This window comes from Chamaea fasciata, unplaced genomic scaffold (genome assembly GCF_029207755.1).
Source record: "Chamaea fasciata isolate MVZ Bird 193981 ecotype frontalis unplaced genomic scaffold, bChaFas1.0.hap1 SCAF_2, whole genome shotgun sequence".
Lineage (NCBI taxonomy): Eukaryota > Metazoa > Chordata > Aves > Passeriformes > Sylviidae > Chamaea > Chamaea fasciata.
This window is the reverse complement of record NW_027094087.1, coordinates 30,279,956-30,293,247: the sequence shown is the minus strand read 5'-3', so window position 1 is coordinate 30,293,247 and position 13,292 is coordinate 30,279,956. Positions and strand designations below refer to the sequence as shown.

The 13,292-nt window shown below is 43.4% G+C and overlaps 1 protein-coding gene across 7 annotated transcripts in view; it reads left to right on the top strand.

Annotated features, from left to right (window-relative positions):
* PAK1 (p21 (RAC1) activated kinase 1) overlaps positions 1 to 10,827 on the top strand; it is a 103,298-nt gene extending 92,471 nt beyond the window's left edge. For all 7 annotated transcript variants that reach the window (XM_066175564.1, XM_066175567.1, XM_066175566.1 and 4 more), the window contains 3 exons: positions 1,737 to 1,933; positions 3,481 to 3,618; positions 5,498 to 10,827. In XM_066175564.1, the coding sequence (XP_066031661.1) occupies positions 1,737 to 1,933; positions 3,481 to 3,618; positions 5,498 to 5,584 (422 nt within the window). In that variant the 3' untranslated portion in view covers positions 5,585 to 10,827. The remainder of the gene's footprint in view (positions 1 to 1,736; positions 1,934 to 3,480; positions 3,619 to 5,497) is intronic.
* The last annotated feature ends 2,465 nt before the right edge of the window (positions 10,828 to 13,292 follow it).

Sequence of the window (13,292 nt, the reverse complement as noted above, 5' to 3'; positions counted from 1 at the left end):
AACCCATGCCAGTTATCTGCTCTGGGGCAGGCATTTTAGGAAGATGGGTTTGAGGTGCTTGATGCTGTCATGATGAACAGGCTGTAGAAATGCTACTGTAGATATTTCTTTTAATGGAGATTGGCAAACACAAATCCTTGTGAGCTGATACCAGACTTGAAGTGAGGCTTGGGCTTCGTTTAGCTTTGGGCCATCTGTTTGTGTGAACTAAAATAACAGTATTTTAATGCTACTCCAGTCTAGAAAACTGGGTTGGAAGGTATAAGGCTGGAAGTCTTTATTTATGAACAGCCTCTTCAGTCTGGAAAATACTGCAGGTACTCAAGGGGCAGGGGAAGTGGAGGGAAAATTGAAAACTTTGTAACTAGAAATCATTTAATCTTACAGTGCCAACCCAGACTGGAGCCTAATGTTGTTTCCTCTTTGTGGGATCACTAGTAATGAAAATCTTGAAACTGTTCTGCCCCTCAGGTGCTAAGGTAACTGTTGTGCTTGTCATTGTCCATGCAGAGATAAGCCTGGAAACCAATGAATTATTATCTTCCACCTATAGCTTTAACAGAATGGTGCTCCATTTTTCTTCCTCTCAGTTCTGTTGGCTAGCACCCAACAGGCATAAATAAATCTATTTTTGTCGGCAGCAACAGCAGATATGACTCAAAATTCAGAGTGCAGATATGCTGAGTAAGAAGGTGAGGTTTTTTTGTACATAATTGCTTTTTAAACTAAAGCTGCACTTTGGTAGAGTCCGATCTCAGGAGTGTTAGCAATAAACAACTGATGGGGGCCAAAGTGCTCTAATCTTACAGAGTAACTTTTTTGAGCATGGTGTGCTGGTACCGGGCTGTAGTTTAAAGTTAGAGAAATCTCTGTGGACATGATGCAGTAACCTTCTGGATCTGAGCTGCTTGTTGGCTCTGCTGGAAATTTGCCCTGTTTATGAACCATATGTCCTTTCCTGGTATTTACTCTTGGTGAAAACTCAGTTTAATTTTCATCATTCTGTGTAAAATTAGACCTGTGATGCCATAGGGGGTCAGGATGGGCAGTGCATCTTGCTGTGTTGATACTGCTGGGCTCACAAGAACAGATTTAGTTTTCTTTTGGTGAGCCAAATACAAGTAAGACATAGGACACAGCAATCTTTGTGTGAAGGCCCTCCATCTTTCTCTCCGTTCAAAGAAAATAATCAATATAAATTTAGGTACTTTAAATTTATTCTGAACACTCTTTGCTCTATAAAATAAATGCTGTTTGAGGGATGATATGTCTACAGGGGAAGTAATACCCCTTGGACAGAAAGTATCACCAAACAGTACAGTGTGTGGTCTGGGGGGTGTATCTAGATCAGGCTTGCATTAGTTCCTGTTTCCATATACCCAGGAATTGTCTTTAGACCATATATTACATAGTGTGTAGGATCTGCTTAATGCTGCAACACAGCTGAGTGTCTTAACTTCTGTGTGTGGTTATTTCCTGAGCCCCATCTTTCACACAGACAAGTCAGCAGCTCTAGAATCCTCACGGCCTCAGAGAGTCAGATTTAGAAACTTAGCTCTGAACACCATCCTCTGTGTTAGCCACAAAACCAGTCCTCCTGTCACAGTTGCAGCAGCAGCACACCAAACAGTGCAGCAGGGTAAAGCGTACTGTAGCTCTGGTGTCAATAAGGGCTGTTTTTGGAGAAACTTGCTGATTCCTATGTCTTTTCCTTCTACCCTATTTTAATTTTCCAGCTGACTTTGGCTTCTGTGCCCAGATCACTCCTGAGCAGAGCAAACGCAGCACCATGGTGGGCACCCCGTACTGGATGGCACCTGAAGTGGTGACGCGGAAAGCTTACGGGCCCAAGGTGGATATCTGGTCTTTGGGGATTATGGCCATTGAGATGATCGAAGGAGAGCCCCCCTACCTCAACGAAAATCCTCTGAGAGTAAGCCAGTACTTTTCTCCTCAGGTCTTCACCAAGCTGCTGGTGAAACTGAGCTCATGTGAATCCTCGGGTGTGGTTTCGTCACCTCCAACCCCATCTAATTTAAGTGATTCTGTGGTCTCCTTAGATGTCATAGTGAGAAGTGACAGTTTTAGTTAAAAGCCATGGTTTGCTCTGGGTAGCAAAGGTGTGGGTTCTTCTGTGAGCTAGATCATGCACACTCATAATTTCCCACTTTCTGGGTTCTAATAGAAGCAGAAGTTCTACCTTAAGGCAACAAAGCAGTCATGTCTTGAAACTTTCTACACTGTGAATGAGAGAATTCTCCTCTGAGCAGCCTGGTGTAGTGGAAGGTTCCCTGCCCGTGGCAGCAGTATTGGAACTAGTTGTTTATTAGGGTCCCTTTCAGCCCAAAGCATTCTATGTTTCTGTGATTCTATTCAATTCTATTCTAGTAGGAGCTTTTTCCTAAGGGCAGATTGTTCCTCATTGCACGCTCCAAGTAAAATTAGAAGTGTAATAAGCCTTTAGACAGTCCTTAAGCCTCCTGATGTCTTTCCTTTGTTTAATTATTAACAAAAGGAGATATGCTGTCAGCATGTAGGGACATTACTGCTCTTAATGTGAGCTAGGTTTATGGCTTTTTCCCCAGTTACACGGGTTGGAGAGATCTAGAAAAATTCTATTTAACTTTTTTTTTTCCATCTCTTGCAATGGAAGTGATTTTTGGGACAGAAGTGCAACAGCCAAGAAGACTATAAGAAATGAAACAGTGTTGAGTTAAAGTAACAATACTTTGGCCTCATTTAACTCAATTTATGCCAATCCCAGGCCTATCAGACTGCTCCCATGGGGATGTGCTGAGTGATGTGCTCAAAAGGCCTGTATATTAACAAGTCTCTGGCAGATTTCTGTTTCTTTTGAAAATTCATCCAGGAAGTTTCTTTCATGAAATCCTGAAATGGATGAATTTTGAGTCTCTTGATTCTCAGGGGAGGATGTGTGCGAATGCTTTATCCCCAAGCAGTAGCGAAACTGCTTTTTTCTGCAGGATATTAAAAGATGCCCAAGGGTCTGCTGGACATCTTTTGTAAGGAGCCAGCTGCATCTTTAACGTGTTAATGTTTTAGGCCTTGTGCACTCAGGCAGAGTACCAACAGAAAAAAATATCTATTTACTCAGGGTTACCTTCCCATGAGGATATAATCATTACAGGAGTAATGGTAGAATCGTGCCAGTTTACTTCCCTATGTAAACAGGGTCTGGAATGTTGGTTTTGTCCTTGTAATTCATTGAGAGGGCTGCAGGATCCAAACCCAGATTACGAGGGTAAAACAATAAAGGATTGGATCTCATCCACAAAAAAATAGGGCTGGCAGCTATTCTGTGTGCTGAAATGTAGGCATTGATTAGCGATCCTGATAAGGCGGGGTTTTTTCCTCCCCATTGCAATGTGGGGAGGGAGGGGAGAAATGGGTGTCTCTAATCCAGAGATGGAATCTAATCTTCATAACCTTCTGTTTCCTGGGTGCTTGTTTTTGTCTCAGGCTCTGTATCTCATTGCTACTAACGGGACTCCAGAACTGCAGAATCCAGAAAAGCTTTCACCCATATTCCGAGACTTCTTAAATCGCTGTCTTGAAATGGATGTGGAAAAGAGGGGTTCTGCAAAAGAGCTGCTACAGGTAGGTGATGGAGAACAGCACTGGTACAATGTAATCATACAATCCTGAGTGAGGCCAGGCTTCTGGGCGAGATCTTGTTCAAGGTCTTAAATACTGCATCAGCTGAAAGCACAAGCACAGTTAAGGTAAACTCTCAGGGGGAAAAAAGCAACTGAGAACCACGGCCCTCAAACATAATCTATTATAAAGTGATGACAGTCTGCTCCCTTTCCAGTACTGGCTACTGGCAGCAGCTGTGCAGCGTGTTCTGTGTCCAACCTCAAATAATCGCTGTGTCCCAGGCCTGCCAGATGCTGAGCCCCCTGGTTTCTTGACATGGCTGGCCATGACATCTGTGTGTGTTGTCACAGTCTTGTCATGCTTGTTCCAATTTGGACAGCAGGAAGGCTTCTAGCTATCAGATATTCTGGCTGTCTCCTTTTGGGAGGAGGGATCACAAAGCTCTTCGAAATGTTCATGGCTTCAGTTAACTGGAGCATTTCACATTTTGCCTGCTACTACTCCTTACGGAGATAATGGAACAAAGCTTGTGAGATATCTTAATTATAGAACAGCCTGGATTGGAAGGGACCTTAAAGGTCCCCTGGTTCTTCTTCCCCTTCCATGTGCAGGAACACCTTTCTCTAGACCAGGCTGCTCAAAGTCCATCCAACCTGGTCTTGAACATTCCAGGGATGGGGCATCCACAGCTTCTCTGGGCAGCCTCACCACCTTAAAATCAGATATTTTACTGAAAACCTGGTGTCTTAGTCTGAACTCACAGTGAAAGATGAGGACCAAGCTGCCAGGATTTTTACTGACATGGATAAGGGGAGTGGTTTGTGTGTTCTTTCTGTCAAATTTGCCATGAGGGTGGAACATGTAAGGCTTTGTAAAATAGAACTGTGATCAGGAACACTCAGACCTTACTTATCCGACAGTTTCAGTTTTTTGTTTTCCTTTCTCTCCACTAATTTGTGCAATGGGCTCAGACTTGCATGTGTTGCTGCCTTCTGAGACTATAATGAAACATAAATGTCTGACAGTATGCTAGTAGCTGAAAGATAATTTTTTTTCTTCTTTTTCTTTCTCATTCCGAAAATATCAGAAAGAAGTTATGTCCTGTTCCTTGGAGCAGGAGAGCATTCTGACTGTAACACTTCAGCCTGTTCTTAACTGCCTTGTGGCTTCTGAATTTTTAGGTTTTATTTTTTTCCATCTCTGAAGCATGTTGCCTTGGGTGATTGATCCCTTTTGATGCTCAGAAATCTTGCAGGTTATTGTTGCTTTTTGTTTTCAGAACAGCTTGTGGACTTGCCCTTCACTCTCACCTGAGAGCTGTTTTGATAATCAATATTGTTTTATTTAAAGAAGAGCACCTATATAGGAGACTGAATGGTGCTGTGTTGCAAGCTCTGTGCTGCTCTCATAAATTTCAGCTGCTTTGCAAATGTATTATATCTAGTAGAAGGCCAAGGCAGGTCTGCTTTCTCCAGACCTGTGACAATGGGAAATAGGGAAATAAGAGGTGATTCCTGCATGGAGCCCTGTGCCTTGTGTCTGAATCACACAGGTTGGTTTTAGTACACCTTCTTTCGCACTGGATTTCACTATAGATTTTGCAACTTTATAATTCCCCTGGGGGAATTCACTGCGTTTTGCTTGATCTTGAACATGCATAAACATTGGATAATTCAGCATGTGCTGTGTGCAAATCTCTTCATCGCTTCAGGCAATCCCCAAAATTTTGTGTTAGTAACAGGTCTTCTGGTTTCACTTGTTCAGAGACTCTAGGGTAGGTTCTTAGATTTCAGACGAATTTAGGTGAAAATGCTTAGAATAGCCACTTCTGGGGCATGTTCTGAAAAATCTAACCATTTTTCCTTTTGTTTTGTCCTAGCACCAGTTCTTGAAAATTGCAAAGCCTCTCTCCAGTCTCACTCCTCTGATTATTGCAGCTAAAGAGGCAGCCAAGAACAACCATTAAAGTGGTGAAGTCAACACAGTCATCATGCCAAGACTTCCGGTTGTTCGTTTCAGAGACTGAATTACCTGCCCTTCTCCCTGTGTGCTCCTTCTTCACAGGAGTGTTCTTAAAACTTTGACTTGCCCTGAAGGGTGGCAAAGGCATTGTCCACTGTATGTGGAAGGGCACACAACAGGGGCATGGCTGATCTTACATGATGAACTGTCCTTCCATCCTCAGGATGGGGACGAGAGGGGAAGAACATTTTGTGTGGGTGAGAAGATCTTTCTGAGAGCGTCTGAACCTGACCTACAAGTAGCAACGCCAGTTTGTTCTCATATTTCTTATGGTGTTTATTTTTAAAAATAATGTGGAGCCTTAGACCATGTTTATCTTAATAAATTAAATCTTTTGCTGGCTGCACTTTGCCTGCTTCTGCCAAGCTGCTATTACGCCACGGAGGCTGCTTTGTGCTTCGGATGACCCGAGGAGGGAAGGAAGCAGGCAGCAGCAATGTGAACAGCTCTCAGCTGAGAGGGGAACGAGGGGGTGAAGGTGCATCCCTCCTGCAGCACTGCTGGATGCTTCGAGGAAGCATGGACAAAGCCTCTGTGTGCTTCCTGCAGCCATTGAAGACCTTACTTCATGGATGATCTCTTTGCCAAATTGTGCGAACTGCCCCCTACTCCCCCCTTCCCCCTTTAGTGGCAACTCTACTAGTTAAACAAATCTCATATTTTTGTGTTGTTCTAGGAAATAAGTAACAGGAAAGAAAAGGACAGAGAACTCTTTTAGGGTTATTTTATCAGCGCTGTGAGGCTTTTTAGAGATGCTGCCCTGTATGGTTAACAAACAGAGCAATTGCTATTGTAAAGATGAGATCTGCCTGCAAAATATTTTGTCAACTCTTGTTTCTTAGCAGAAGTCCAATGGAAAACAAACTGATAATGGATGCTGCTTTCTCCGTGGAGATGTGGGGACACAAATTTTTTGAAATGATGGTTTCTTTATGCTACTGATTCCTTGGGTTGCCAATAGTTTGTAAAACAACAGGAAACCTGGAACTACTAGAAGAGGGATTGGTTGTAAACACTGGGCTTATGTTCAACTCTATACCGATATTAAATAAAGTGACTGCTGCATTTCTTAACCTGGGACTAAGAGAAGAACTGGAGAATTCACTGTCACCAGCCAAATCTGTCATTGCTCATATGGTTAACAGGTTCTTGAATGTGTTGGCTGAAGTAATTTAAGCTTGTTTCTTACCCCTTGTTCTGCACTCCTATGGTATAGTGAGTAGCTCCCAAGGGCATAACTTTACAGATAGAGAAAATCGATACAAAAATTGTGTATTATAACTGTGGGAGCTGCTTTCTCTGTACTGCTTTGGTTACATATGGGGTGAGTTTAAACCTGCTCTGGAGTAACCTTTCATCTTTCTGTTGGATAGAAATTCATTCCTTCTTGCTGGAGACCCACTGCTGGCTCAGCCCTTTCCTCCCTGGACCTGGGCTTTAATTAAATAAATTTTTCTGATTGACTCCACAGTCCATGACAACTATTACACCAGCTCTACTGGGTGTAGGTACTTTGTGAGTTCTTTTGCTTGTGAGGGACTTTTTCCCATCCTTTGTGCTCCAGGGTCGTCACTTTTTGGCACTAGGCTCAGGGGTGAAGTCTATTGCCCAAATTTGCAGCCTCTCTCCCTTTGTGTATGTATATTTCATCTCCCAGTATTGTTAAGTTTTCTCTCACAAAGATTGTATCCAGGGATGAATTCCTTGGGCAAAACAGTAGACCTACCAACCTGGAAAGGGATATAAACTATTGATGAGCTCATCTGCTTGGAACTTAGATGGAGATTGTGGAATGGAAGGCCACTATGCTTGAATAATTCCCTTTGAAAAGGACTTTGTATTCCCTCTGGAAGACTCAGGATGGCATATGTGGGAGGAATGGAATTAGTGGTTAGATCTCTCTTGATCTGAAATCTCATTTGACTGGCAGATATGGCAATTGACTGTTTTTCAGACAGCACAGGGTTCAATTTGATCCACAATGTGTTTAATGTCTCTGACTTCTCTTTGATTCCCTTCCCTACTCCCTTCTCTGCATCTCATTGAGGTGAGAACCTTAATGCAGATGTGTCCTGTCTATGAGCATGTACAGGATTTTATTTTCCTGCAGCAAGATTTCTGCTAAACTTGCCCAAACAAGATAGAAAAGGTTATTTTTATGTGTTTTAAGTTGCTCTTCTGGATCCTCTATTGCATAATGAAAAGGGATCAACAGTGACTGTTTATCCCTCCTCTTACAATGTGCTTCTGTCTCATGGACTTCCACGTGGACTCAGTCCTGCCTGGTTTCTGTTGGCTACTGGAGAGGGGTGTTGCCAAAAGCCTTTAGTTCTGCTGCGAAAAGCTGCAAGACTGTGCCCATGCTTGTGTGTCATCTTGTCCCAGGCTGTTTTGTACCCACTTGTGATGGGTGAGTGGGAAAAGGAGGCAATTGCTACAGTGTGCCTGGAATTAGTTTCTAATTACCAGACACATCATGGTTTTATGTTCTCAGAAAATCTTAAAGTTTTAATTAACCCAATCTTAGGAGAATGGGTTAATTTTGTTCTTGTTGTTCTGAAATGCGTCCTTTCTTCCTCTCTCCTTTTGTGTGTGAGACACCCAGCACCAGCACCTCTGTTAGGAGGTTTTGAAGAACCCTTCATGTCTACAGCACACTCCTGTCTAGAGAGGGCTCTTAAATAGCAACTTTTTGACTCAAAAAATAATCTCCAGGGCTAATTTTTTTGAGAATATCTTGTCCCTACTGTTACTTGAAAGTGACTCCAACTGGGCAGCTTCTTTTGTGCCTTTCCGCCCCCTAACTTTCTCTTATTAACTGATTTGCCTGAGTTGAAACCATTTTTAAACACACCTCTTAATTATTAATTTGCCTGCTAATATTAAGGTTCTCTCTTCCATATTAGAACATTAAATATCCAATTGTTTTGACTGTCCTTTCAGAAAATTGATTTCCTTCTTGAGAAATGTCGAGCAATCTTATACTAGAAATAATTTCATATCCTACAGTTTAAAAAGGGCTTGGTGGAGGGAGAGACTAAAGCGTATCTTCTTTTCTTAAACACTGAGATTGTCTTATTTAAGTATCAACTGGTATCTTCAATAAGACTTTTCCTATGTTTCAACAGTGGGCATCGATTTGTATTACTTTAGCTATTAGGGTTTTTTAGGGTTTAGAGGGTTTTTTTTAACCAAACAATTTGACTTGGGTCCAAGAGTTTGCGTGTGAGAGGGGTATGGAGACCATGTGGGAAGAGGACAGGTTATTTGGACAACACTGTCAGGCACATGGTGTGATTCTTGGAGTTGTCCTGTTCAGGGCCAGGAGTTGGACTCAATGATCCTTGTGGATCCTTTCCAACTCAGGATATTTATGATTCTGCAAGGCTGATAGTGAAGAGCCAGGAGAAGGATGGAGGGCACAGCAAAACTGGCTGGTTGCAGTAGCACACCTTTAGCCATCCCTGAAATGTCTTCATTCAATGGAGGTGTTTTTAAAGAACATAAATCTGGCGGATTTGTTGCTACAGGCACTTCTCTAGGCAGGCATTATGCTCCTACCAAACTGCCTTCCCCTTTTAAATAAAAGGGGTGCAGGGATTTCTCCAGCAAAGGAGGCTCCTTGAGAAAGGAGGTTTCCATGGAGACACTCACTTGATTTAAACAATCTGGCTAAGGCTTGAGAAGGGGTTTGGTGGGTAGACACCACATGGACACAAAAGCCACTGTTTTACAAAGAAGCTGGAGTTGCTGCAGTGTTTTGTTGCCAACTTGATGCCCCTTTACAGGGGCTTGGTTTTGAAAAAGTGCTGAGAATTTGGTCAGGATCGTGAGATGTATAGAAATCTGGCTCTTCTTAGCTGAGATCTGTTAGTATACTAATCTGTCTGTCACAAAATGCTGCAGGTCAGTGTAAGTAGGGCACGTTGGCAGCAGAGTACTGTGCAAGAAAGGATTGCAATGGTCTGTAGTAGGTGCTTGCTTTCTTAGAACCCACCCTTCTTGGCTGGCAGCAAAATTGGTCCTGACCAATTTCCAAGAATAATATTTGTTTGAAGCCCGCTCCTAGTTAAGAGCATTGTCCATAGTCTGGTGAATGGCAAACTCTTCAGTGTTAAAATTGGTAAAGGGGAACTGATTATCTGCTCACCTTTCCCCCATAAAATGGTGAGACTTTTTAATGACTTCTTACTTCAGGTAATAGAGCCTGTAAATGTATTTTGAGGCCATACGCCCAACTGGATGGAACATATGTATAACAAACGCTGTAGGATCTCATAGTTTGTTACTAATGACAACTCACAGTGGCAAAGGTGGGATCTTGAAGAAGCAGCTGCCAACTTTGACAGGGAATGGCCAACAGCAACAAAACTGCAATCCAGATGGGAGCTGGACAGAAACTTGCTGCCAGAATGGAGCCTACAGCGAGTGGTGGGAAAGAGACAGAGTTGCTTCAAAGGTAGGATGAAGCAAAGGTTAAAACTTCAATTACCCGGTTGCTGAGGAAATTCAGGGAGTGCCACAGTAGCCTGCTTCATCTCAAGGCAGCAGCATCTCTGAAGGAGGAGAGCAGAAAGGAGCCTGGGAAGGGAAAAGGTACTGAAAGTGGAGAGTGGAGTAGTGATATGGCTCTGAGTCACAGCCTGTGCTAAGAGCTGGAGCTAATCCAGGAGGTTCACAAAAGTGACAAAATTCAGCTGAAAAGGAAAAGTGGGGTTAGAAATGGAGGAGATGGCCTTGATGTGCCAAGGAGCTGAAGAGAGAGGCCAGATTTCCTGAATGTGTGAAACAGCAAAAACAAATTTAACACAGGCTTCTGTGGATGACAAGCAGCTTGTTCCCTCCTGCCTTGCAGCATCAGTGTCTTGTCTTTTTGAGATCAGCTCTGCTTTGGGATCATGTTAGCAGCCGCACAACTTTGGTCTTGTGTTTGTGAAGAAGGCTTTTTGCTCTGCACATACTGATTTCTGACTGCAGCTCTCTGCTGTTGGTAGATGTCTTTGTGTTGTGTCCCACCTGGAAATACAGAGGCTGTTGCAGTTTTAAAATCTGCTGGATAATGTACTTCTCCCCATGCTGCCTTGGCATAACTCCTGTACTGTACTGCTGGGTTTGTTTAATGTGCCAGGTCAGCTCAGCCATTTTAAAAATAAAAATTGAAACCTTCAATAAAACCTTGATTAATTATTTGGTTCTGCTTGACTTGCTGTTTCAATGATCCGTGCAGTGATAGTGGAAATGAATGGGGGTGCTTAAGGAGGGTTTTTTTTTTCTCTGACCTATTTTAGATTAATCAGGTCTTATTTGATAGAGGGAAGTGACTACACTAAAAGCTGTTGCAGCAAGTGTGACTTTCACCACTTATTTTAACTTGTTTGGACATAGTTAATGTTCTGGAAAGCAGGCTTGAAAGCAGGATCTAGACCACAGCTTGAAAGAAGAAGAGAAGAAAGCTCAGATGGTTGTTTTCTATGCGGGTAGAGTTTGGTGTCTGAGGCGCCTGGTATGGAGGAGGAAATCAGGGGTGGGTTTGAGATGAATATGTGCACCCACCTTCCCAGCATCACCTTTTCTTTCAGGATTGGTATGATAAGGCTGATGACAAGAACAGTAGTTCATGATACTGCCTGGATATCATCTGACCTGGGTGTTTTACTTTGAAGTCTGAGAAGACCAACCGGTGCTGAGAGGACTTTCTGGGGTCAGCATCTGTGCAATATGGGGGTGAGGAGCAGTGAAAAGCTCTGACAAGCTCCCATGAGTCAGCTGCGTGCTGAGCCAGGTATTAGAGAAGTCACTGAGAGAATAAAGGAACACCTTGAATGGGGGGACTTGTTCAACTAGAATAAGGAAAGCGATGTGACTCCATAAAATCCTCTCTGCCTAGAACAGAGGCTGGAGCTGAAGGTTGCTTTCCATCAGCTCTTTTTCAGGAAAGCCAGAAGAGATACCCATCAAGTTGTGTTTTACAAAGATGAGAGCCCCATCATTTGAGCAAGAAGAACATTGCAGCTGAACTGGCAGCGATTTGGGGTGATTCTTTTTGCCATGATGTGGTAGCATCCCGTGTTGGATGTCCTTGTCTCATTAAAACAAAAAAATCTGACGGTGCCAACACCACCTCCCTTCACAGAATCATAGAATGGGTTGGGCTGGAATTACCTTAAAGGTCCTCTAGTTCCGATCCTCCTGCCATGGGCAGGGACATCTTCCACTACACCCAGGTTACTCAAAGCCCCATCCAATCTGGACCTGAACATTTCCAGGGATGGGGCATCCACAGCTTCACTGGACAACCTGTGCCAGTGTCTCACCATCCTCACAGTGAAGAATTTTTTCCTAATATCCAATCTAAAACTTCTCTCTTTCATTTTTGAAGCCATTTCCCGTTGTTCTGTCATACCATGCCCTTGACCAAAGTCCTTTTATGGCTCTCTTACAGCGCCTTTAGGTACCAGAAGGTGCTCTAAGATCTCCACAGTCTTTTCTCCTCCAGGCTGAACAGAGTCTCCTCTTCCTCCAAAGCTTCACAAAACAGGGCACCAGGCAAACTTTGCTCATGGTAATGCATGTCCCCCAAAGTGCCCCTAAAAATACTACTGGATTGGTGTCTGGTGGCTCTATCCCCTTCCCCATGGAGGGGGCATAGTGTATTCTACTAGCTACCATTCTAACTAGCTATCCATGATTTCTGGAGAGAACTTGCTGTCTTGGAGGCTTCTTCTCTTGAGATGAACTTGGTTGAGTTGCCCAGCAGTGGATGGGGGATGGAAGATGTCCTACAATGAATGATGGCAAGACTTTAAGAAATGTTGATTTCAGTGAAGGGTAACTCGTCTGAAGAATCTTCAGAGCCCAAGGCAGCTTTCCTTGAAGGTAAATTAACAATCAAATTTAAAAGCAAATAATTATTGAAGGCTTATTTCATAGCTTCATAGTTGGGAGTCAAATAATTATGGAGACGGATACTAGGTGACGATGCCTGACGTTACATCAGCTGATCTGTGGAGAGGGAGCAGGGGAAGAAAGAGAGCAAAAAGCTTTGAGGAAGAAACAGCTTCGGGTCTGAGCCAGACACAGCAAAGTGGAAGCTAATCCTAGCAGGAGTACTTATTCTCTGTGTAAGTGCATGACATTAGTTTATTTGGGAATGAAATGGCGGAATAACTGGTAGGAGAAGCAATACACTGGCAGACCCAACAGAGAAGAGATGTTCTTTAACCCGTGCTGCAGGAACGCTGCAGCTCCTCGTGCAGAGGATGCTTTGACTGGATCCCTCATTTTCTTGCAGCACCCAGAAGACTTCCAAGTTTTGGTCCTCGAGCTCATCTTTGAGGAGGATCTGTAGTTTGAACACGGTAAGCAGTGTGCTGGCTAGGCTTGCCTGATCCTTCCTCATTCCTGGCGCTGTGCTGCCCTCTCCCGGCAGCTGCACCAAAGAGTCCTTTCCTTTCACGTTCGTTTTCTATGAGCAACATGGGAAGGAACTTTTTGTGTTTCTTTTGGAGGATGCACGCTGATGGCAGCCGGGAGATCATCCTGACGTGGAATCTGGTGTCTTGCTATGTCTGTTCCCTTGTGATCGCCCCACCTCCAGCTTTGCTCCTCTCACATTTTCAAGTTGCAGCAGTCTTGCAAGGCAGATGTGTTCC